The sequence below is a fragment of the Cetorhinus maximus genome, chromosome 6, assembly GCF_964194155.1.
Source record: "Cetorhinus maximus chromosome 6, sCetMax3.hap1.1, whole genome shotgun sequence".
Lineage (NCBI taxonomy): Eukaryota > Metazoa > Chordata > Chondrichthyes > Lamniformes > Cetorhinidae > Cetorhinus > Cetorhinus maximus.
The window spans coordinates 7,484,227-7,510,871 of record NC_135884.1 but is presented as its reverse complement, the minus strand read 5'-3'; the positions used below and the strand labels follow the sequence as shown (position 1 = coordinate 7,510,871).

Below are 26,645 nucleotides of genomic sequence, written 5' to 3'. Positions count from 1 at the left end.
CTAGACCCCCCAGCCAGAGGAGATATCACCCCTGCATCCAGTCTGTTCATCCCTGTCAGAATTTTAAATGCTTCAATGAGATCCCCTCTCATTCTTCTAAACTCCAGCGAATACAGGCCTAGTCGACTCGATCCTTCCACATACGACAATCTTGCCATCTCGGCACATCCTCTCTTAGGTAAGGAGACCAAAACTGCACACAATACTCCAAGTGTGGCCTCACCGAGGCCCTGTGCAGCCGCAGTAAGACTTCCTTGCTCCTGTACTCAAGTCCTCTCGCAATGAAGGCCAACATACCATTTGCCTTCCTAACTGCTTGCTGCACCTGCATACTTGTTTTCAGTGACTGGTGTACAAGGACACCCAGGTCCCTTTGTACATCAACATTTCCCAATCTATCGCCATTTATATAATGCACTGCCATTCTGTTTCTATCCATATTTCTCCCTTCCTTTGGAGGACTCACTGCAGCCCTTCAGACCCTGCAGCTGGACCTCCAGGTAGGGGTGAGATCCTGGGGATCAGACTTCCCCGGTCTCACCTCCATTCCTGTACTTGTTGCAGCCTCAACAATCCAAATGGTGGTGAGCGCTTGTAGAACGGGTGCATCAGTGGTTGGTTGGGAAAGGTGATGATAATACTGTGGCTCAGGGACAGAGCCTCGGCCCACTTGCTAATCAGTAAAATGAGTTCCTGACCTGCGAATGGTCCTGCCCTTCCGGCAGGGACATAGCCCAGGGAATTCTGCTCATGGTGCAAGATTTGAAATTCCCCTACCTCAACAAACTTAACAGTTTCATATCAATTAATTTTAACAAAATGTTTCCCTTCGCTTTCAACAAACCAGGGAACAAAGTCAAGAAAGTAAATGAAAAAGAAAAGTGTCAAGAGAAGCAGCGTGGGAAAAGTGAGAAATCAAAGACTCGGAAGAGAGAGAAAGTATCCAAAGACTTAACGGCTTCAAGAGTAAAAGTAATGGAAGGATTAGAGAGTCCTGGGATAAAAATGGAGAGAATCCAGGAACTTGAGATCCCAGGGAAGAAAATGATGAAAATCCTGGATGTCAAGCCGGCCGCAACGGAATTGAAGAAGGTTCAGGAATTAGAGATTCCAGGGATTGAAACACACAAGCTAGAGCCTTCTGTTGAGAAGATGCACACATCAGATCCTCATGCACAGAAGTTGGAGACAAGTTTAAATTATGAGCCTCCTTTGAAACCAAAGAACATCAGCAAAGATACTAAACAATTCGTGGGGAAGGCATCCCAGAAAATATCTTCACCAACGATGAGGAAGAAAGAGGCAAGACAGCCAAAACCCAAGAAAGAAAGCAAGCAAACAAAAGACAGCAACCAAAAAGGTAAGTCTTATCTTGCATTTCAAAGACTATTTTCATGGGGCAGAATTTTCTGCTTGACTTGCTGGGGGCGGGCGCCGCATATCGGCAAGTAAAATGACCTTAAACCAATGAGCCTTCAGCTAGCTCCACACACATGCATCAGGAGGACCAGCCTTGCCTGGCACTTCCATAGTCGGCACTTAAGTGCTACATCTGCCACTTCATCTGCTTCAACTAAGGGCTTTGGACATAAACCTCAATGTCCACTCAAACACTCATGACATGTATGTAAAACGTGCAAATGCAGAACAAAGGAGCTATCCTCAGCCATGGTAACACATCTGGTTTTAATTTTCGCCATCATAAGGTCATAAACAATGAAAGAAAACCGTTTTTCAGCCATAAACAAATAATAGTTCCCTAATCTAGGGCCAACACAAAAGCACCAGTGAGAAACCCGGGGTGTGCCTAAGGTGCCTTATGCTTACGTTTACAGGTGCTACGTCTTGGTGCTGCCCCATCGCTTGGAGTGGCTTGTGAGACAGCCTGCTGACTCTGCTGTCCTGTTGGGCTCGATGATCTTGGTGGACGTCCTCTGGCCCGTGGAGCCAGTGCTGGCCCCGCCTGGGAGGGAGCTGCCAGTTCCACAGCTGGCATCTCCCCAGTCGTCGCAGCTTCACCCGATGAAGTGGTCACTGGGAGAGGGGCAGAGCAGCTGTTGCCCTCATCCGGAGTGCCCTGAGAGGTGCCCGCAGATACGACAGGCTGCTGCTCCCATGATGTGAGGTCGTCCCGGACCTCCCTGCTCACCCTCGATGGATGGGAAATGAGTTGGGATGCTTGAAGCCCACACCATCTCCCACATTGGCAATGACCAGCTGTGGCCACTGGCGCTGTGAGGGCTTGCAGGTCCGAGCGTAACCCCAGGAGAAGCTGCTTGTTCTCCTGGAAGCCCCTCTCCATGGAGGAAGGATGAGGCTCTGACATGAGTTTCATTGCATCAGTGTGCAGTTGTGAACTGCGCTTCACAGGAGGGATGTGATTGGAGTGGAGAGAGTGCAGAGGTCATTGACCAGGATGCTGGCTGGGCTGGAGAGTTGGACTTATGAGGAGACGTAGCATAGACTGGGGTTATTTCCCCTGGAGCAGAGGAGATTGAGGGGGGGACATTGAGCTTTATAACATTATGAGGGGCATAGATAGGGTCGACAGAAAGGAACTTTTCCCCTTGGCGGAGGAATGACTAACCTGGTGGCATTGATTTAAGGTAAGGGGCATGAGGCTGACAGGTGAGGTGATGAGGAACTCTTGCACACAGTAATGTGGGACGCACTGGCTGAAAGGGTGGTGGATGCAGAAACCCTCCTAACATGTAATAAGTATTTGGATGTGCAGTTGCGATGCCATGGCATACAAAGCCATGGGGATAGTGGTCGGAAATGGGGTAAGGTGACTTTGGAAGGTGGTTGACATGCGCATCTTTGAAGGGCTGAGGGACCTTTGTCTATGACCCACACGTCTGACTCTATCAGTCTGTGAATGAGCAATGTTGCAACAATAACAATTCAAACAATCATCAGTGCTTTGGATGGTGGGAGGACAGAGCGGATGTGACTGTGGACCTCAAATACCTGGCCATTCCACCCCAGCCTCACCTCACCTGTGGACCTGGGCGCATGGCGCCTCTCAAGCTCCAGGGCCTCCTGTTTGAATCGGCTCAAAATCATCAGCTGGGCCTGGCCGCCTCCAGTCCACGAACGCTCACAGACATTGTGAGCATTTTCCCCCTGAAAAACAGAGAAGACCATTCATTGCGACCAATCGCACATGGACTCTGCACGCGCACACCGCACCCCAGCCACAGTGGCCCATCTCAGGCCTCCATTGCCTCCTGTCCACGCTACTGCTGATCAGTCACACAAAGATAGTATGCCTGCACCCAACCCCCTCCCAACGGCCACCTTGGACACATTCTGCGTCCATTACTTTTAATCAAAGTTAATTAATAAATGAATTGTCTAAGTCGAGATGGCTGGGCGGGTGATGTGCTGTAGCTGTATGATGTGGGAGCTGGCAGATCCCTTTGCGAGCCGCACTGACCACATCCGCAGCAAGTGTTGGTTGCTGGAGGAACTCCAGCTCAGAATTGATGAGCTGGAGTCCGAGCTCCGGACACTGCGGCACATCCGGGAGGGGGAGAGTTACCTGGACGCTTTGTTTCAGGAGGAGGTCAAACCCGGTAGATTAAGTACCACAAGTTCGGTCAGTGGTCAGGGTCAGCAGGGTGTGACTGCAAGTGAGGTAGGTAGAGGGATCCTGTGTTCAGGAACAGAGGAGCCTCAGCTCTTGACCTTGTCCAACAGGTATGAGGTACTTGCTCCCTGTGTGGATGAGGAACAGGGCTGTAGGGAGGATGAGCCAGCTGACCACGGCACCGTGGCACAGGAGGCCATTCAAGAGGGGGGAACAAAAAGACAAGTGGTAGTTGTAGGGGATTCTACAATTAGGGGAATTGATAGCATCCTTTGTAAGCAGGATCGAGAGTCCTGCATGGTATGTTGCCTGCCCGGTGCCAGGGTGAGGGACATCTCTGACCGGCTTGAAAGGATATTGGAGAGGGAGGGGGAGGATCCAGTTGTTGTGGTCCACGTCGGGACAAATAACATAGGTAAGACTAGGAAAGAGGACCTGTTTGGGGATTATCAGAAACTAGGAACTAAATTAAAGAACAGGTCCTCAAGGGTTATAATCTCCGGATTACTACCCGAGCCACGTGCAAATTGGCATAGGGACGCGAGAATAAGGGATGTAAACACGTGGCTAAAGGGGTGGTGCGGGAAAGAGGGGTTCCATTTCATGGGGCAATGTAATCTGTATTGGAACAGGAGGGATCTGTACCGTTGGGACGGTCTCCACCTGAACCGATCTGGGACCAATGTTCTAGCGAAAAGGGTAAATAGGGTGGTCAACAGGACTTTAAACTAGAAAGTTGGGGGGAGGGAAGGGTAAAACTCCAAGAAGTATGACTAATGGAAAACAAAGCAGCAGGTTAGCTTGTGGGGCGGGGTGGGGTGTGGATTCAACTTCATGGAAAATTATGAAAAAACTGAAAAGAAAGGAGAGCCCAGGAGAGGCTATTAGAGTCTCCAGAACACAAAATAGGACAGAGTGTTTGGAAAGGGCTAGGAATCTAACTTCAAGCACATCAGATAAAGGGACGACAATGAGAAAGGGGACGGGAAATACAGGACTGAAGGTGTTGTATCTGAATGCACGCAGCATACGAAATAAGGTAAATGAGTTTGTGGCGCAGATTGAAATTGGCAGGTATGATGTGGTGGGCATCATGGAGACATGGCTGCAAGGGGATCAGGACTGGGAGCTAAATATCCAAGGATATACATCCTATCGAAAAGATAGGCAGGTTGGCAGAGGGGGTGGGGTTGCTTTATTAGTAAGAAATGAAATTAAATCGATAGCAAGAAATGACGTAGGGTCAGATGATGTAGAATCTGTGTGGGTAGAGTTGAGGATTCGCAAAGGTAAAAAAACCATAATGGAAGTTATGTACAGGCCTCCGAACAGTAGTCAGGATATGGGGCACAAGATACACCAGGAGATAGAAAAGGCGTGTAAGAAAGGCAAGGTTACAGTGATCATGGGGGATTTCAATGTGCAGGTAGGCTGGGAAAATCAGGTTGTTAGTGAATCCCAAGAAAAGGAATTTATGGAATGTCTACGAGATGGCTTTTTGGAGCAGCTTGTGGTGGAGCCCACTAGGGAACAGGCAATTCTAGATTTAGTGATGTGTGATGAGGCAGATTTGATAAGAGAGCTTAAGGTGAAGGAACCCTTAGGAGGAAGTGACCATAATATGATAGAATTTACCCTGCAATTTGAGAGGAAAAAGCTGGAATCAGATGTAACGGTATTACAGTTGAATAAAGGCAACTACAGAGGCATGAGGGAGGAGCTGGCCAGAATTGACTGGGAGATGAGCCTAGCAGGAAAGACAGTGGAACAGCAATGGCAGGAGTTTCTGGGAGTAATTTGGGAGACACAGCAAAAATTCATCCCTAGGAAGAAGAAGCATACTAAAGGAAGGACGAGGCAACCATGGCTGACAAGGGAAGTCAGGGACAGCATAAGAGCTAAAGAGAAAGCATACAATGCGGCGAAGAGCAGTGGGAAACAGGGGATTGGGAAGCCTACAAAGACCAACAGAGGACAACTAAAAAAGAAATAAGGAGGGAGAAGATTAAATATGAGGGTAAACTAGCCAGTAATATAAAAGAAGATTGCAAGAGTTTTTTTAGATATATAAAGGATAAGAGAGAGGCAAAAGTGGACATTGGGCCGCTGAAAAATGATACTGGAGAAGTAGTAGTGGGGAACAAAGAAATGGCGGAGGAACTGAATAGGTACTTTGCGTCAGTCTTCATGGTGGAAGACATGAGTAACATCCCAAAAGTTCAAGAGAGTCGGGGGGCAGAGGTGAGTATGGTGGCCATTACCAAGGAGAAGGTGCTAGGAAAACAGAAAGGCCTGAAGGTGGATAAATCACCTGGACCAGATGGATTACACCCCAGAGTTCTGAAGGAGATAGCTGAAGAGATAGTGGAGGCGTTAGTTGTGATCTTTCAGGAATCACTGGAGTCAGGGAGGGTCCCAGAGGACTGGAAAATTGCTAATGTAACCCCCCCTGTTTAAGAAGGGAGTGAGGCAAAAGACGGGAAATTACAGGCCGATTAGCCTGACCTCGGTCGTTGGTAAGATTTTAGAGTCCATTATTAAGGATGAGATTTCAGAATACTTGGAAGTGCATGGTAAAATCGGGCAAAGTCAGCATGGTTTCATCAAGGGGAGGTCATGCCTGACAAATCTGTTAGAATTCTTTGAGGAGGTTATGAGCAGGTTAGACAAAGGAGAGCCAATGGATGTTATCTACTTGGACTTCCAGAAGGCCTTTGACAAGGTGCTGCACAGGAGGCTGCTCAGTAAGATAAGAGGCCATGGTGTTAGTGGCAAGGTACTAGCATGGATAGAAGATTGGCTGTCTGGCAGGAGGCAGAGAGTGGGGATAAGGGTGTCCTTCTCAGGATGGCGGCCGGTGACTAGTGGAGTTCCGCAGGGGTCAGTGTTGAGACCACAACTTTTCACTTTATACATTAATGATCTAGATGAAGGAACTGAGGGCATTCTGGCTAAGTTTGCAGATGATACAAAGATAGGTGAAGGGACAGGTAGTATTGAGGAGGCGGGGAGGCTGCAGAAGGATTTGGACAGGTTAGGAGAATGGGCAACGAAGTGGCAGATGGAATACAACGTGGGGAAGTGTGAGGTCATGCACTTTGGTAGGAAGAATAGAGGCATAGACTATTTTCTAAATGGGGAGAGAATTCAGAAATCTGGAGTGCAAAGGGACTTGGGAGTCCTAGTCCAGGATTCTCTTAAGGTTAACTTGCAGGTTGAGTCGGTAGTTAGGAAGGCAAATGCGATGTTGGCATTTATTTCGAGAGGACTAGAATATAAAAGCAGGGATATGCTGCTGAGGCTTTATAAGGCTCTGGTCAGACCACATTTAGAATATTGTGAGCAATTTTGGGCCCCGTATCTCAGGAAGGATGTGCTGGCCCTGGAGAGGGTCCAGGGGAGGTTCACGAGAACGATCCCAGGAATGAAAGGCTTAACATATGAGGAACGTTTGAGGACTCTGGTTCTATACTCGATGGAGTTTAGAAGGATGAGGGGGGATCTGATTGAAACTTACAGAATACTGAAAGACCTGGATAGAGTGGACGTGTGGAAGATGTTTCCATTAGTTGGAGAGACTAGGACCCGAGGGCACAGCCTCAGAGTAAAGGGAAGACTTTTTAGAACAGAGATGAGGAGAAACATCTTTAGCCAGAGTGGTGAATCTATGGAATTCATTGCCACAGGAGGCTGTGGAGGCCAGGTCATTGAGTGTATTTAAGACTGAGATAGATAGGTTCTTGATTGGTTAGGGGATCAAAGGTTATGGGGAGAAGGCGGGAGAATGGGGTTGAGAAACTTATCAGCCATGATTGAATGGCGGAGCAGACTCGATGGGCTGAATGGCCTAATTTCTGCTCCTATGTCTTATGGCCTTATGGTCTTATCACTTTAGGAAACACACGGTCTTAGCTCCCATAGCATGGAGTCGCAACTAGGGTGCGGCGCCGAGGCCAGCAGATGGCTCTTGGCCATGAGACCTTGAGGCTCCCCTTCCACCATCTCATCCCCGTGAATAACATATGCGTTGGAGTTCTGAGTATGCGCCTAGATGCATCTCCTGCAGGTTGCCCCCAGACTAGTGATGTGCGACTAAGACCAACACATGGTGTGGGGAGAACCCATCTCCTCATGAACCACTCAGGCTGATGTAAGCATGGGCACTATCTGCTTGCCCACCCAGCATATGAGAAATGCCCAACATGATTCAATGCCGTCATGACAGTAAGACTTGTGGGGGGGGTGCTCAAAGGCTAAGCCTACCTGCTGGGTTAAATGCCCAATGCCAACATGGGACTCACCCTTCCAGAGCGCAACAAATCGTTGACGTGCTTATGGCACTGGATCCAGGTGCACCGCACCATGTTGCAGGAGCTCACCACCTTCTCCCAGGCACGTTTGGTCGTGTGGGGGGGGCCTCCTCCTCCCATCCTGGGGGACCAACACTTCCTGCCATGCTGCCACCTCCTCAAGGAGGGCAGCAAGGCAATCATCAGAAAAGTGAGGGGCACATTGCTGGCCTACCCTGCAGCCTGCCCCGCTCCTGTGGCAGACCCTGCAGCCTGCCCCGCTCCTCTGCCCTTCCCTCCAGCGTGCCCTGCCGAGCAGACCCCCTGCGGTTGGATCTCCAGGCGGCCATTGCGAGCAGCCTACAGGAGGTTGCCAGGCCTTCTTTTAAACAGGTCACCCAGTCGCCATTGGACCCAGCGGCCTGTGCACGCCTGCCCCAGCCCGCACACTCCCGCTATCCACGGGAGTCGGGAATGCGCTGGGCGGGCCTTAATTGGCCTGCCTACGCAAAATGGCGGCGCGGCCCCGATTGCGGGCACTGATTGGGTTCGTGCCCACCTTTGTCCACTCCTGCTCCGCCTGCTCGCCCGCCAAACGGAAAATTTTGGCCTTGAAATTTTGAGTTGGCAGCTGATAATAAAGAAAAATCTCAGCAGCGTAAGTATCTTTCTCAAAATCAGAAAAAAATAATCATGAATGAAACATCATAGGAAGTTGTCTCTTCACCTTGATCCCCAATATTCTGATTGTTTGTCGGACCACATCACAGCCTTGAGCTAGAATTGGACACAAAGTAAACCATATTCAATGGCCTTTACCATCGCTAAATACTCCTCTATCAACACCCTGGGGTGTTGACCAGAAACTGAACTGAACCAGTCATATAAATACTGTGGCTACAAGATCAGGTCAGAGGTGGGAATTCTCACTTCCTGACTCCCCAAAACTTGTCCACTATCTATAAGGCACAAGTCAGAAATGCGATGGAATATTCACCTTCCTGAATGAGTGCAGCTCCAACAACACTCAAGAAGTTCAACGCCATCCAAGTCAAAGCACACCGCTTGATCAGCACCCCATCCACCACCTTAAACACTCACTCCCTCCGCTGATGTACAGTGGCAGTAGGGTGTACCATTTACAAGATGCACTGCAGGAACTCACCAAGGCTCCTTCGACAACGCCTTCCAAACCCACGACCTTTATCACCTAGACAGACAAGGGCAGCAGATAATGCCTATTATCAATGTTACAAGAGTCCGTCCAATACATAAATGTTTTTTTTCTTTTTACAGGGCAAATAGACTTTGGTCAAGAAGCCTCAACATCAAAAATGAAAGAACATATATACGTAAAAAAGAAAACAGACAAGAAACAACCTACTGGTAAATCCAGCTTGTGCATCACAACATTCTCTAGAAGCTATGGAGTATCCTGAAAGGAAGAAAAAGAACAGACATCAACCTTAATAGGAACATAGGACGCAGGAGTAGGCCATTCGGCCCTTTAAGCCTGCTCGCCATTCAATAAGATCATGGCTGTTCTGGTTGTGGTCTCAACTCCACTTTCCTGCCTGTCCCCAATAACCCTTGACTCCCTTATCTATCAAAAATCTGTCTGGCTGAGCCTTGAATAGACTCAATGACCCAGTCTCTGCTGCTTTCAGGGGTTGAGAATTCCACACGCCAACGACCCTCTCAGAGAAAAAAAATTCTCCTCATCTCCATCTTAAAGGGAAGAGAATTCCACAGGATAATGACCCTCTGAGAGAAAGAACTCCTCCTCATTTCCATCTTAAAAGGGATTCCTCTTCTTCTTAAACTGGGTCCCCAAGTTCTAGTCTCCCCCACAAGAGGAAAAATCCTCCCGGTATCCACCCTATCAAGTCCCCTCAGGATCTTATATGTTTCAATAAGATTGCCTCTCATCCTTCTAAACTCCAATGGATACAAGCTCAACATATTCAACCTTTTTTCATAAGATAAGCCCCTCATCCCAGGAATGAGTCGAGTGAACCTTTTCTGAACTGCTTCTCACACAATTATATCTTTTTTCAAATAAAGAGACCAAAACTGTGCACAGTACTCTGATGTGGTCTTACCAAGGCCCTGTACTACTGCAGTGAAACTTCCCTACTTTTATATTCCATTCCTCTTGCAATAAATGCCAACATTCCAATTGCCTTCCTAATCATTTGCTCTCCCTGTGTACAAACTATTTGTGATTCATATACCACAGGTGTGAGGGTTAAGCACTGGCTGAGGAAAATTGGGTAAATAGACTAAAAGGTATGACTGAACATTTGAAGAAACTATTCAAAATGTCCAACAAAAATACATTCCATTGAAAAACAAAAACTCGGCGAGAAAAACCCATCAGTGGCTCACTCAGGGAGTTAAGGATAGTATTAGATTAAAGAAGAGGCTAACAATGTTGCAAAGAAAAGGAGCAAGCCTGAGGATTGGGAGAATCTTGGAAACCAGTAAAGGGCCACCAAAAAGTTGATAAAAAGTGAAAAAAATAGAATATGAGAGCAAATTAGCCAGCAATATAAAGGCAGATTGTAAGAGCTTTTATAAGTATATGAAAAGGAAGAGAGTAGCTAAAGTAAACTTTGGTCTGTTAGAATCAGAGACAAGGGAAATTGTCCTGGGGAATGAGGAAGTGGCAGAGGTATTGAACAAATATTTTGTGTCTGTCTTCACAGTAGAAAACACAAATTACATTCCAGATATAGATAATAAACAGGACGGTAAAAAGAGTGTGGAAATTAGGGAAATTAATACCAACAGAGAAAAAGTATTGGAGAAACATAAGGGACTAAAATGCGACAAACCTCTGGGATCTGATGGCCTACACCCTGGGGTTCTAAAGAAGATAGCTACAGAGATAGCGGACACTGGCTGTGATTTTTCAGAATTCATTGGATTTGGGAACAGTCCCATTAGATTGGAAGTTGGCAAATGTTGCTCTGCTTTTCAAGAAAGGAAGGAGAGAGAAAACATGGAACTACAATGTTAGCCTAACATCAGTTGTTGGGAAAATGGTGGGATCTATTGTTAAGGAAGTGTTAACAATGCACTTAGAAAAGCATAGCATAATTAGAACAAGTCAACATGGTTTTGTCAAAGGGAAATCCTGTTTGACAAGTTTATTGCAATTTTCTGAGGATGTAACTCATAGGGTAGATAAAGGGGAAGCAATAGATGTAGTATAACTTGATTTCCAAATAGCATTCGATAAGGTGACACACAAAAGCTTAATAGGCAAGATAAGTGTGTATGGAATTGGAAGTAATATATTAGCAAGTATAGAGGATTGGTTAACAGACAGGGAGCAGAGAGTGGGCATAAATGGGACTTTATCAAGTTGCCAGGTAGTGAATGAAATACCACAAGGGTCAGCGCTGGAGCCTCAGCTGGCTACAATCTATATTAATGACTTAGATGAAGAGACAGAAAGTAATGTCCCTAAGTTTGCTGATGATACAAAGCTAGGTGGAAAGGTAAGCTGTGGGGAGGACACAGAGAGGCTGCAAAGAGACAGACGGTTTAGGTGAATGGGCAACAAGATGGCAGATGGATTATCATGTAGGGAAGTGTGAAGTTATTCACTTTGGTTGAAAGAATAGAAAAGCAGAATTTCTGTTAAAAGTTGAGAAATTTGGAAGTGTTGATGTTCAAAGAGAATTGGATGTGCACGTAAAGGAATGCAAAAAGTCAGCATACAGGTACAGCAAGCAATTAGGAAGACAGATGGCATGTTGGTCTTTATTGCAAGAGAATTGGAGTAGAGGAATAAAGAAGCCTTGCAAGAGTTGTGCAGGGTTTTGGTGAGGCTACCCCTGGAATACTGTGTGCAGTTTTGGTCTCGACATTTAAGAAAATAAATTAGAGGTAGTACAGCAAAGGTTCACTAGACTGGTCCCTGGAATGAGGGAGTTGTCCTATGATGAGAGGCTGAGCAAATTTGGTCTATTTTCCTTGGAGTTTAGAAGAGTGAGAGGTGATCTCACTGAAACGTACAAGATTCTGAAAGGGCTTGAAAGGGTAAATACTGAGAGATTGTTTCCGCAGGTCGGGGAATCTAAAACACAGGAGCACAATCTCAGGATAAGGGGCTGATCATTTAGAACTGAGATGAGGAGAAATTATTTTACTCAAAAGATCACTCAAATTCTTTGGAATTCTCTACCCCGTGGGTTGTGGATGCTCCGTTATTGAACACATTTAAGGCTGGGATAGACAGATTTTTGGTCTCTCAGGAAATGGGGAACTGGCGGGAAAGTGGAGTTGAAGCCCAAGATCAGCCTTGATAGTATTGAATGGCGGAGCACCCACTGCAGGCCATACGGTCTACTCCTGCTCCTACTTCTTGTGCTCTTGTGTATCTTCTGGACCACCGAGTTTTGCAATTTCTCTCCATTTAAATAATACACTGCTTTTCTATTCTTCCTGCCAAAGTGGAGAAGTTCACATATATTCCATCTGCCAAATTTTTTGTCCAATCACTTAACCTGTCGATACCCCTTTGAAGACCCTCTACCTCCTCTTGACAATTTACTTTCCTACCTATCTTGGTGTCATCAGCAAATTTAACTACCATACGTTTGGTCCTTTCATCAAAGTCACAGATTGTAAATAGTTGAGGCCCCAACGCTGATCCCTGTAGCATCCCAATCGTTACAGCTTGCCAACCTGAAAATGACACATTTACCGCTACTCTCTGCTTCCTGTTAGCTAACCAATCCTTTAACCATGCAGATATGTTACCCCCTACATCACGTAATCCTATCTTGTGTAGTAATCTTTGATGTGGCACCTTATCAATTGCCTTCTGGAAATCAAAGAAGGCCACACTACAAGTTCCTCTTTATCCACTTTACTTGCTACTTCCTCAAAACATTTTAATTAATTAATTAAACATGATCTCCCTCTCACAAAGCCATGTTGACTCTGCCCGATGGCATTATGATTTTCTAAGTACCCTTCTATAACCTCCTTATTAATGAATTCTAGCAATTTCCCTATGATATTTCGATGTCAGGCTAACTGGCCTGGAGTAACCTCCTTTCTGCCCCCCACCCCCCTTTCTTTTGTAAAGGTGTTGCATTAGCTATTTTGCAATCTACTGGGACCCTTCCAGAATCTAAGGCCTGAATTTTTCAGGTGGCGGGTGGGCTCGGTGGGGGTAGTCGCTCCCCGCGATTGGCTCTGCGCCACCATTTACGTGGGCGGGCCAATTAAGGCCCGCCCAGCGTAATACGCGAGCCATAGCGCACAGCGCTACCTGTGCGTGCGGGGGGGGAGGAGGGAGACTCGGGGCCAGCACGGAGCTGCCTCAGGGAGATTGAAGGGCTATTGTAATTGTCAAATAAATGGATGGAAAATTCAAGTAAACATGTCCCCTCATGTGACTGTGTCATGTAAGGTGGGACATGTTTTGATATTTAGGAAAACATTTTTATTTATTGAATAAAGCTTCAAGATATGTGGCAGAAGGTGTAGGGGGGACATGAGGAAGAACTTTTTTACACAGAGGGTAGTGGGTGTCTGGAATTCGCTGCCCAAGTTGGTGGTAGAGGCAGAAACTCTAAACTCTTTTAAAAAGTACCTGGATCTGCGCCTTAAGTGCTGTAAGCTGCAGGGCTATGGGCCGGGTGCAGGAAGGTGGGATTAGAAAGGGCACCTGGGTGTCCTCGGGCTGGCATGGACAAGATGGGCCTAATGGCCTCCTTCTATGCTGTAACTTTTCTATGGTTCTATGGTTCTAAAAGCTTTAGGAAACCTCATCCCGCTTGTGGATGAGGTTTCCTAACAAAAGTGAGGGCCGCTTGGCCTTTTCGCCTGCCCCGCAAACCTTAAGGTTGGACGGCAGCGTTAACACTTACATCAATTACATTCTTAATGGCCCTAATTAGCCGTTTACATATCAGCGGGCACGCAGCTGACTCCGGTGTGCGCCCGCCGAACGAAATATTGCGGGACTGCGTAATGACGTCGGTACGCACCCCCAACGTGCATCGGTGTGTCGGGCCCGCCCCCACACGCTGACTGAAAAACACTGCCCTAAGAAATTTTGAAAGATTATAACCAATGCATCTACTATCTCTGCTTTCTCTTCTTAACAGAACCCAGGGGGATGCAGGCAATCCGGTCCTGGGACTAGTCAGCCTTTTGAGGTCTAACAATTTTCCCAGCACATTCTCCCTTGTGATGGTTATTGTTGAAGTTCCTCCCTCCTGTTCACTTGGGAAGTTTTCTAAGTCTTCCGCAGTGAAGTCAGACACAAACACCGATCATAGGAAAATAAAAATTCTTGGAAAATTCCTCTCCAACTCCCCGTAGATGATCAAAACTAGCCTAGGAGACCACTCGGGCCCTGATTAATGTTATAAGGCATGCATCTCTTGTATGAGGTGATCTCTGCTGTTTTCTGGCAATTAATCAGCTGCTCCACTTAACTATAATATTGTATTGATTGTTTCCTGACTGTATCCATTGTAGTCATTGCATCAATATCAATATCAGGAATTCAATGCTTTGTGGTTGAAGTAGAACTCAGTCTATCAAAGAATCACTCCTTATGGACAATTATAAACATAAACCGACTTGATGTAATATTGTGCTGGGTGACAACATGTTACCTACACTTCAGATATTGTGAATATTTTTAACCACTGAGTTTCTAATGACCCTTGCGTTGACATCTGGAAGTACTTCCAAAGTCTATTTTAGTCATGTGGTAGTACCGAACTTGAGTGTTGCTGAGAAAAGAGACAGGTCAAAGTTTTTTATCTTGCACTTATCAGGACACTTTGCAAGAATACTAATATAAGGGGAAAACAACAATTTATACAGTATGTGAAGAGAGTGCTAATTAGTTTGGCAAATGGCGTTGCCATGAAGAATGCAACAGGAGTCAGCTAGTCGCTGTCACTGACTCATTCCTCAGAGCGATGCCTTGACAAATCAGGTTCAAGCTGTCTGGTTTAAATTTCAAACAATGCTTGGCAGTTAACTGCGTCAGTCATCATCACTGGTGCATTCATCATGGCAATGCCTCTTGCCAACCAATTAGCACTCTCTTCACATACAGTATAAATTGTTGTTTTCCCCGTATATTGGTATTCTTGCGAAGTGTCCTGATGAGTGCAAGACGAAAAGCTTTGACACGTCTCTTTTCTCAGCAATACTATTATAGTTGATATTATCTTGTTAGTGTTACTTACTCAGGCATTTGATTATATGATGTCTGTTCTGTTTCAGATTTGGATAGCATAGTGACAACCCAACAGTTCAAAAGGTTAGCAGGAAACCTGGGCAACCATTGGAAGAATCTAGCAACAGGCCTGGGAATTAGTAAAACTGTTTTGCAGCGAATGGAACGAGATAAGACTGGTCTCAAAGATAGAGCTTTGAAAATGTTAATGGCTTGGAGAAAACAAGGAAAATGTAGTCCAACAATAAGGAATCTCATCGATGCCCTAAATAAGGGAAATATCTGCTCTGATTCATGGAGGTTTCTGATACACAAAATTGATGCGCTTAAAGGTAGGTCTCATATACAAGCATAATAAATAACCCAACATGTTTTAGCTTTGATTCTATTAACATGGCCTTCTATCAAATTGCTTCATTACCTTGGTAAATTGGTACCTTTTTCCAATAGTTGAGGAAGGGTTTCTTTGTTTACCATAAGCCAGGGATTGTTATTAGGGATCTTAATGGATAATATTTTTTATATAATATCTTTCATGGGATGTGGGTGTCGCTGGCAAGGGCAGCATTTGTTGCCCATCCCTAATTCCCCTTGAACTGAGTGTCTGCCTTGCTAGGCCATTTCAGAGGGGCAGTTAAGAGTCAACCCCATGGCTGTGGTCTGGAGCCACATGTAGGCCAGACCAGGTTAGGATGGCAATTTTCCCTCCCTAAAGGACATTAGGGAACCAGATGGGTTTTTATAACAATTGATGATAATTTCATGGTCAACGTCACTGAAACCAGCTTTCAAATCCAGATTTATAAATTTAGTTCAAATTCTGGCTGCTGCTGTGGTGGTATTTAGGCCCATGGCCTCGGGCCCTCTGGATTACTACTCCACTGACATTACCAAAAAGCCTTCCCCCGACCTCCCCCCACCCCCAATAAATGTTAAAATGAGTTCATATGAACAAAACAGAGAGAAACTGTTCCTATCGTTGTAAGGATTGAGAATCAGAGAGCACAGATTTAAGACAACAGGCAAAAGAAGAAACGGTGACAGGAGGAAAACCTTTTTAGGCAGTGAGTGGTTTGAGATCTGGAATGCACTGAGAGTGCGGCGGAAGCAGATTCAACCATGGCATTCAAAATGGAATTGGATCATTACCTGAAGAGGAAAAAAAATTGCAGCGCCACAGGGAATAAGCAGGAGAGTGGCACGAGGTGAACCGGCCTTGCAGAGAGCTGGCACAGGCAGGATGGGCTGAAGGGCCACATTTAGTGCTGGAACCATTCTGTTGCATGCATTTTACATGCTCGTTCCCCCCCCCCTCCACTCTGGAAGGAAATTCGGCTGGAAGCTGACTCGCACTGTGCAAGCCAGCCCCGCAGCCATAAATACGCCGCCAGCATTAAATTGGCTCACTGTGCGACTTCTGCCCCTCACTGGGGAGGAAGTCCCGTCCTCGGGAGCTGCCAGCCAATTGGATTGCCCAGCAGCCCCATTGCTCCTGGCAGCGGCAAGAGCTCATTAGCGAGTGCTGCCGGGACTGCAACCAGTCCCAAGGAGACAGCCCAAGGGATTCCGGAGTGAGGTAAATCCGACGTATTGGGCGGGGCGGTTTTGGCCAGATTAGAGGTGGGTGGGGGGGTGGGGGGGTCAGGGAGTGTGGGTTTTGGAGACAAGTTGGGTAGGAAGGAAAACGGAGTTACTATCTTGGGGCGGGGGAGGGGCTGCTCCTGATGCTCAAAGAGCACACTCTGAAGATAGTAACTCTTTCGAGTTATCAACAGATCGCATGTAACTCTTTCGAGTATAATCACAGTTCTTGGTTTCCGGGAGTGGGACATGAACCCACAACCTTCTGATTCAAAGGCGAGGGTGCTATGAACTGAGCCACAGCTGACACCTCCTCTGAAGATAGTACTCCCACTTCCCTCCCACCCTTTTAAAAATATCTTGTAAAAAATAGACTACCCACTCCTTCCCGTCAGCCCTTGCTAACCATATCACGACGTGAGCTGTGTGTTGTTGGGGTTAATTGGCTCGGTAACAAGGCTCCATTCTGACTCCATTCTTTCCTATGACATTACTCTGTTGTATTAATGAGGGTGTTAGTTGATTGATTGTTACCACAAGGGGCTGAGGTACATTCCTGGTATAAATTGGCCTGAATTGTAGTGGATGGGCGAGGTTACATGGGAGGAAGCTGGAATATTGTTGGCAAATGTCCCAAAACATTTCGCAGAGACAAAGATGGGGGATTTCTCTTTATTCAGTCATGTGAACATCACCTGCATTTGTTGCCAATCCCTAATGCAACTGAGAGACTTGCTAGACCATGTCAGAGGGCAGTTAAGAGTTAACCACGTTGCTGTGGGCCTGGGGTCACATGCAGGCCAGACCGGGTAAGGGCAGCAGATTTCCTTCCCTAAAGGACACTGGGGAGCCGCACGAGTTTTCTTATAACAACCTGGTAGTTTCAAGGTCACCATTATGAGAATAGTCTTTTAACCCAGGCTTATTTAATTAATTGCATTTAAGTTCCACCAGCTGCAAATATTAGGTGAGATACTGGGTGGGTTTTAGGATGGGAAGAGAGGGGGCAGTGTTTAGGGAAGAGATTCCAGAGAAAGGGCCTGAGTGGCTGAAGGCAGCACCAGCAATCATGGGTGAAGGGAGAACTTTGGGCTTATCTTAATAAAATAGCTGGATGCTGCAACAGGAAGACATTAGGCTTGGCTAATCTGAAAGGATGAGATCAAATGGACTGAAGAGCTTCCTTCATCTAAATCTAGATTTTTGCTGTAATCATTCTCAATACTGTAAGGAGCTAATATGATAAATATATATTACCAAAGTGAGCAGATCCTGTACTTGATAAAACTCGGTGAGAGTTTTACGCCTAATGTACAGAACACCACCTAGACTGAAGAAAGTAGGGCAGAAGGCAAAATAAATTAAGGAGTAGTGTTCAGATGACAACAAGCTTGACGTCTACCGGGGGAAAGAAAGACCGAGGGAGGTGATCAATTCTATGGTTCTTAGAGCTTGGGGACAAAGGAAGCAGAATAGAAGATGTCCTAACTTGCCAAAGCTCCTTTGACAGAACATTCCAAACCCCTGACCTCTACCTCCTTTATGGGCCCCTTGTGCTCATTGGAAAACACCCCTATTGTTTCCACCCTAGGGTTTCCTCTCCTCCTCTGTCCTGTCCAGCCCAGCCGTCACCCCTTCACCCTCCCCATTGGGGCCCTGCCAGCCTTGCCCTGGTGAGACTCCTCCCCCATCCCCAGCTTAACTTTGCTGGTACTCCGTTGATGATCACTGTTGTAGACTGGCTGTAGTCCCAACAGTGGCCACCGCTCCCAGTGGGGCTGCTTGGTCTCGGGTGCTGCCAGGCATTTGATTGGCCAGCAGCTTTCAGAGGTGAGACTTCCTCCCCAGATGATGGCAGAAGGGCCTGCTTCAAGCCATTAAATGGCTGTGGGGAGAGCCGGCAAAGGGGACGCGGGGTTGCTTCCCTAACCCTCACACCAGGGAGGTGACAACCCTGCCCTACCCCAAATCCAATCCGAAATTACTGAAAGTGTAGTCACTGTTGTAAGAACATAGGAAATAGCAACAGGAGTAGACCATTCGGCCCCTCGAGCCTGCTCCGCCATTCAATAAGATCATGGCTGATCTTCTTGCGTTTCGATTTCCACATTCCCATCTAACCCCGATAACCTTTGATTCCCTTGCCTAACAAGAATCTATCTACCTCTGCCTTAAAAATATTCAATGACCCCGCCTCCACCACTTTCTGAAGCAGAGAGTTCCAAAGTCACACAACCCTCTGAGAGAAAAAAATTCTCCTCATCTCTGTCCTAAAAGGGTGGCACCTAATTTTAAAACAGTGCCCCCTAGTTCTGGACTCACCCACAAGAGGAAACATCCTTTCGATGTCCATCTTGTCAAGGCTGTTCAGGATCTTGTATACTTCAATCAAATCACCCCTCACTCTTCTAAACTCCAGTGGAAACAAGCCCAGTCTGTCCAACCTTTCCTCATAAGACAACCCACTCATTCCAGGTATCAATCTAGTAAACCTCCTCTGAACCGCCTCCAATGCATTTACATCTTTCCTTAAATAAGGAGATTAAAACTGCACACAGTACTCGAGGTGTAGTCTCACCAATGCCCTGTATAACTGAAGCATAACATCCTTACTTTTATGTTCAATCCTTCTCGTAATAAAGGATAGCATTCCATTAGCCTTCTTAATTACTTGCTGTATCTGCCAGATCTTTGCCCACTCACTCAACCTATCTATATCCATCTGCAACCTCCTCAAGTCCACTTCACAACATACTTTCCTACCTATCTTTGTGTCATCTGCAAATTTAGCTACCATGTCTCCACTCCCCCCATCTAAGTCATTGATATAAATAGTAAAAAGTTGAGGCCCCAGTACAGACCCCTGTGGGACTCCACTCATCACATCCTGCCAATCAGAAAAAGGCCCAGTTATGCGTACTCTCTGCTTTCTGCCAGCCAATCTTCTATCCATGCTAATATGTTACCCACTGCACCATGCACTTTCATTTTCCATAATAATCTTTGATGTGGCACCTTATCAAATGCCTTCTGGAAATCCAAATACAGTATGTCTAGAGGCTCCCTTTTATCCACTGTGCATGTTAATCCTTCAAAAAACTCCAATAAATTGGTTAAACATGATTTTCCTTTCACAAAACCATGCTGACTCTTCTCTATTGCCTTGAGCTCTTCTACGTGCCCAGCTATAACCTCCTTAATGATCGATTCTAATAACTTCCCTATGACAGATGTCAAGCTAACTGGCCTATAGTTTCCTCTTTTCTGCCTCCCTCCCTTCTTGAATGGAAGGTTTATATTTGCTACTTTCCGATTTGTTAGAACTTTTCCAGAATGTAGTAAATTTTGGAAAATTAACGCCAGTGCATCAACTACCTCATTAGTCACCTCTTTTAAGACCCTAGGATGGAGTCCATCGGGACCCAGAGACTTGCCAGCCCGCAGCTCCATCAATTTGCTCAGTACCATTTCCCTATTGATTTCAATTTCACCAAGTTCCTCTCTCCCGTCCACCTCCTGATTTGCAGCTATCACTGGAATGTTTTTTGTATCCTCTATAGTGAACACAGAAGCAAAATATTTGTTAATTCCTTCCACCATTTCCTTATTATCTACTATTAACTCCCCACTGTCACTCTCTAGAGGGCCAACTCACTTTACTTACTCTTTTCCTTTTTAAGTACCTGTAGAAACTCTTGCAATCCATTTTTACATTTCTAGCTAGCTTCCTCTCATACTCTAATTTCTTTCTCCTGATTAACCTTTTAGTCATTCTCTGCCATTCTTTACATTCTGTCCAATCATCTGTCCTGCCACTCATCTTTGCAGAGTTGTATGCTTTTTCCTTAAGTTTGATCCTTTCCTTAACTTCTTTAGACAACACATTTAGCCAGATAGGCAGCCAATTTCTACTCAGGAAAGACCTGAAAAAAGCAACAGAATGAAAAACTAAATATGAAACAAGTTTAATTTCTTGTGACACATTTAAATAGGGTTAGCTGCTAGTTAGTATCGAACTGGAGTACTGTTGAATAAAGAGACATGCTGTCGAAGTTTTTCATCTTGCACTCATCAGGACAGATGCAAGAATACCAAATTTTAAAGGGCACAGTAATTGATGCTGCATGAGAAAAGGATGCTGATTGGTTGGCAAATGGACTCTGATTGGTTGAGACGTTGCCATAGAGAATGCATCAGGGAACATTTATCCTCCAAGCTTTTGTTTAAGTTCCAGAAAAGCAGGTCGACTCTGATTGGTCTGGGCATTGCCATAGGGAATGCATCAGGAAAGCGTTGTTCCCCATGCTTTTGTTTGATTGTTTGTTTGACATGCTTTTTCTGCCTGCAGAGGACAGGGCCCTGTATATGAAAATATGTGGCTTCGAAAAATGTAAGTGAGCCATATTGCAATCCCGTCTGATAATCTTGAATTGGTTGTTAGTGTAATGCCTATTACAGTCAGGATTGTTTAGTAAGTTCTGTCCAATCGCAGAATCACATCTAATGTTGGACATTATACTCTGTGTTTTGTAATGACAGGCTGGCTGAGTACAGTGAGTATTCTGCCTGTTGCCGAAGGGGCGTGGTGTTTGATACACCTTAGTGGGTTCCATCCTGTGCTCAAATTCACCTTTTGCTCCCTTTCCTTGATATGCAAGCTGAGAAATCCACTAATGGGTTCTCTCCTCCTGTCTACCTCGAGCCAACCTTCACTGGCCAATATACACATTGGGATTCCTATAGCTCCATCCGCTGTAAGATTGGCCTCATTGGCAACTTTGTAAATAGGGCCTCAGTCACCGTGCAAGCTTGATGCTGGAATAGGGCACATCATAGCTATCCTGTGGGATAATGGCTGCACCAATCAGATTATTGCTCACTGTGCATCATGCAAACTCATGAATGGGCCTAAGGCCACCACTTTCTTCCTGCAAAGTACCCCAGTCTACCTCAAACTTCCCTGGAAGGGTAAAGGGCCTCAAAAATTTGAGCAACGGGGTGAAGTTGTTGCTTTTTTTCATGCTGCTACCCAATGCAATAGCAACATGAGTGGTATTCACCGCTAACAGGGTGCTGTCTACCACACAAATGAATAATTTGGTTTATGAATTTCAGTGTCGGTGTGATGTCAAGTATATAGCGGTATGTCCCAAAGACTGGTGGACCGTATCAAACTGGACTATTAAGTGAGAAGCCTACACCAATACTCCGTAACATGAGTTCAAATCTGACCATGGCAGCTGAGGGAGTTTGAATTTCATTAATAAATCTGAAATCAAATGCTAGCCTCACTAAAAATGATAATGAAATGGCTGAATTGTTGTAAAAGCCTACCTGGTTAACTCTGGGGAGATAATCTGCCACCCTTTCCTGGCCTGACCTACATGTGATTCCAGATCCTTCAGGTTGCTCTTAAGGGCCCTCTGGAATGGCCAACCAAGGCACTCAGTTGTAACCAAGCACGATGGAAGCATTGAGGGTGTACCTACCACCTTCTCAAGGGTAATTAAGGATGGGCAATAAATGCTGGTCCTGCCTGTGACTCGCACATTCTCCTACTGCTGCTGCCATTTCTTATGATGTTATCATGAATGAATGAATGAATGAAAAAAAATTCCCATCACTATCACCAGGTATTCTATTGCTGCTAAGAAATAGGATGGCTTTATTCAAAATCTGAGCATGAATCCTTATTGGAGCTAAGTCCTATTTTCTGTCAGGCAATATTGAAATGATGGCTGCCCTTTACCAAAATCCCCTCACCCCCTGTATCGGAACAAACACCAGATCTGCCATACCCGCCTCACATAATTGAACATCATTTGCGGGTCTGAAAGGAAGGCAATCCAAATTTCATATATTTAAATGAGTCATTATTTGGGCTTAAGTTCGAAATGATGAGCAGAGAGCAGAAATAGTATAAATCTGTGGGCTGGGTTTTATGCTCCCTCGCTGATGGGTTTGAAAATGGTGGGGGCTGGTAAATCCAGCTGCCTAACCACGCCCCCCGCTCGCCCCCACCCGAACTCCCCCTTCCCCACCCCCCCACCCCCGAACTCCCCCCTCCCCCCACCCCACCCTGCCCAACCTGTATGTAGATTTACAGGAGGCGATGAGGGCATTGGGCAGCCTGAAATGGTAGGCCATTTCAGAGGGCACTTAAGAGCAATGGGCCAAACCCCTGCCCCCACGTGTTATTTCACCTACAGCAATGGTAGGCCCATGCCAACAGCTAGCTCAGTAGCCTTAGCTGCGTGGGCTGGTGTCGGGCAAGGGAGGAGGACCTCCTTTGCGGGGTTCCCTGAACCCATCTTTCCTCCCCAAACCAAGATGATACCTCATCAAATCTACCCCCCACCCCTTGGCCTCTGAAACCAAGCCCCCCAGACTCCCTTGCTCAGGCCTGTTAACCTGACCCCGGTGAAGTCTTCCCCCTCTCCGCCCTGCTCCCACCTGCTGCTGCTGGGTTGGTAGATCTCTGAGCCGAGAGTTCCTGCCCTGGCAAAACTGAAAGTAGGGGACAGGGTCGAAAGAAGCAGACTGTTTCCAATAGTTGAGGGGTACAAACAAGCTTTAAAATAAGAGATAAAAACCAGAGGGCAAGAAAACTTCTTTGCACAGACTTGTGAAGCTGTGTAATTCATCACAGTTGAGGCTTAACTCTGTCAACGTTCAAGGTTAGCTTGAATAGGTGGATGACTTAACAGATTTAAAGTGATTTGCAAAAGAAGCAAATACGATGTGAGAAAATATGTTTTCACACGGTGAGTGGTTCGTGTCTGGAATGCACTGCCTGGAAGTGTGGTGGAGGCAGGTTCAATCGAGGCATTCAAGAAGGCATTAGATGATTATTTGAATAGAAACAATGTGCAGAGGTACGGGGAAAAGGCAGGAGAGTGGCACTAAGTCATAAGGCTCATTTAGAGACCCAGTGCAGACATGATGGGCCGAATGGCTCCCTTCTGCGCCATAACAATTCTGATTGATTCTGTGAATTAAAGGATAGCGGTTGAAGCGACATGGGAGCAATCTGAGGAAATGTGGTGAGGAGGTTAAATGGTGTCACGGGCACATTAGGCTGGTTGGCCGGTTGTAACCCCTCTGTATTTCTGTGAACCATTCTGCTATATGAACACATTACCGAAATCCTATCCTATTTTGAATTTCAGAAAAGCAGACAAAAACGTTTGAAGTTGTCATCCGTGGCAAGTTGAAATATAAGCCCAAGAAATGCTACGGATGTAGCAAGCAGCTCCTTGATGCGGAAAACTCCGACTTGATATTGAAGACACAGGATGTTCGAACATACTATGGCCCTTGTCGACAGAGGCATCTTGCTTTTCAGCCTTCCAATGTGTATTTCCACTTGCTTGAGAAATGTGTGCAGAAGAAATATGGGTTATTTAATCTACATAAGTTCATTATCCCAAATACTGTGATGGCATGTTTAACTAGCAAACAGCTTACAACGCTAAAAGTCATGAATATCATCCAAGATGCAGAAGGCCCAAAACCCAAAATCAAAATGGAGGAAATTGATTTCAGCCAGACTAAGCCAGCCCAATAGGATAAAGCTAAAGAAAAGCTTCCCCCAATCCTTAATCCCCCCCTCCCCTGCCCCATGTTAGCAAATAATATTCCTTTGAATTCCTCCTGAATAGTTAAAAACAAAAAACTGCGGATGCTGGAAATCCAAAACAAAGACAGAAATACCTGGAAAAACTCAGCAGGTCTGGCAGCATCGGTGGAGAAGAACAAAGTTGACGTTTCGAGTCCTCATGACCCTTCAACACAACTAAGTAAAGATAGGAGAGGGGTGAAATATAAGCTGGTTTAAGGTGGGGGGGGGGTGGGGGGGGAGAAGTGGGAGGGGGGGTGGTTGTAGGGACAAGCAAGCAGTGATAGGAGCAGATAACCAAAAGATGTCACAGACAAAAGAACAAAGAGGTGTTGAAGGTGGCGATATTATCTAAAAGAATGTGCTAATTAAGAATGGATAGCAGGACACGCAAGGTACAGATAGCTCTGGTGGGGGTGGGGTGAAATAAGACTAAAAGGTATAGATTTAAAAATAATGGAAATAGGTGGGAAAAGAAAAATCTAGATAAATTATTGGAAAAAACAAAAGGGAGGGGGAAGAAACGGAAAGGGGGTGGGGATGGAGGAGGGAGTTCAAGATCTAAAGTTGTTGAACTCAATATTCAGTCCGGAAAGCTGTAAAGTGCCTAGTCAGAAGATGAGGTGCTGTTCCTCCAGTTTGCGTTGGGCTTCACTGGAACAATGCAGCAAGCCAAGGACAGACATGTGGGCAAGAGAGCAGGGTGGAGTGTTAAAATGGCAAGCGACAGGGAGGTCTGGGTAATGCTTGCGGAGAGACCGCAGGTGTTCTGCAAAGCGGTCGCCCAGTCTGCGTTTGGTCTCTCAGTTTCCTCTACATTGGAGAGACCAAACGCAGACTGGGCGACCGCTTTGCTGAACAGCTTCGGTCTGTCCGCAAGAATGACCCAGACCTCCCTGTCGCTTACCATTTTAACACTCCACCCTGCTCTCTTGCCCAATGCTTGCTGCATTGTTCCAGTGAAGCTCAACGTAAACTGGAGGAACAGCACCTCATCTTCCGACTAGGCACTTTACAGCCTTCCGGACTGAATATTGAGTTCAACAACTTTAGATCTTGAACTCCCTCCTCCATCCCCACCCCCTTTCCGTTTCTTCCCCCTCCCTTTTGTTTTTTCCAATAATTTATATAGATTTTTCTTTTCCCACCTATTTCCATTATTTTTAAATCTATAACTTTTATGCCCTTTTAGTCTTATTTCACCCCACCCCCCACTAAAGCTATCTGTACCTTGCGTGTCCTGCTATCCATTCTTAATTAGCACATTCTTTTAGATAATATCACCACCTTCAACACCTCTTTGTTCTTTTGTCTGTGACATCTTTTGGTTATCTCCTCCTATCACTGCTTGCTTGTCCCTACAACCACCCCCCCTCCCACTTCTCCCCCCCCACCCCCCCCCCCCCACCTTAAACCAGCTTATATTTCACCCCTCTCCTATCTTTACTTAGTTCTGTTGAAGGGTCATGAGGACTCGAAACGTCAACTTTGTTCTTCTCCGCCAATGCTGCCAGACCTGCTGAGTTTTTCCAGGTATTTCTGTTCCTCCTGAATAGTCTTCAGTGTCTTTGGGGTAGTGACAAAAACAAAGCTAGGGGGAGAATTTTCCCCTCGTCGGGGGGTCGGGGGGGAGGTTTGTGTGGGGTTGGGCAGTGTCCCATGAGCTGGGACATGTCAATGAATCTTTAAAAAAAATTTTATTCAATTTATAGACGCTTCATGAAGCCTCATCCCGCCCGTGGATGAGGTTCCCTGAAAAATACGAAGGCCGCCTGGGCTCTTCGCCTGCACCCCCCCAACCTTAAGGTTGGACGGGTAGCTCACTTTATTGGTTTCATTAGTTTTTAAATGGCCTTAATAGGCCTTTGACAGTTCGGCAGGCACGCAGCAGACTGGGCTGCGCGCCCGCCGAGCTGAAAACCTAAATGACGCGCGGTGACGTTGGGACGCCCGCCTGGTGACACCGCGCGTCATTTTATGCGTCGGCGAGCAGGCCCCGCCCCCGCTCGCTGAACCGAAAACCCTGCCCGAGGAATTTCATGTTCAGGAATTTTTCTTTTAGCATCAAATGGGCGGTAGCGAGATGAACATCAGGAAGTGAATGCAGCGGTTCAAGAAGGCAGCTCACCACCACCTTCTCAAGGGCAACTAGGGACGGGCAATAAGTGCTGGGCCCAGCCAGCGAAGCCCACATCCCGTGAATGAATTAAAAGAAAAGAGGTTGGATAGGCTTGGGTTGCTTTCATTGCAGCAGAGAAGACTGAGGGGCGACCTGATCGAGGTGTACAAGATTATGAGGGGCATGGACAGGGTGGATAGGGAGCAGCTGTTCCCCTTAGTTGA

The 26,645-nt window shown here is 46.1% G+C and overlaps 1 protein-coding gene across 1 annotated transcript in view; it reads left to right on the top strand.

The window, feature by feature from the left end:
- The window catches only part of LOC144681501 (uncharacterized), a 57,433-nt gene extending 33,086 nt beyond the window's left edge, over positions 1 to 24,347 (top strand). The window contains exons 11-14 of the mRNA XM_078543133.1: positions 848 to 1,360; positions 9,178 to 9,267; positions 15,151 to 15,435; positions 23,854 to 24,347. Of these exons, the coding sequence (XP_078399259.1) occupies positions 848 to 1,360; positions 9,178 to 9,267; positions 15,151 to 15,435; positions 23,854 to 24,251 (1,286 nt within the window). The 3' untranslated portion in view covers positions 24,252 to 24,347. The remainder of the gene's footprint in view (positions 1 to 847; positions 1,361 to 9,177; positions 9,268 to 15,150; positions 15,436 to 23,853) is intronic.
- Positions 24,348 to 26,645: the final 2,298 nt, after the last annotated feature.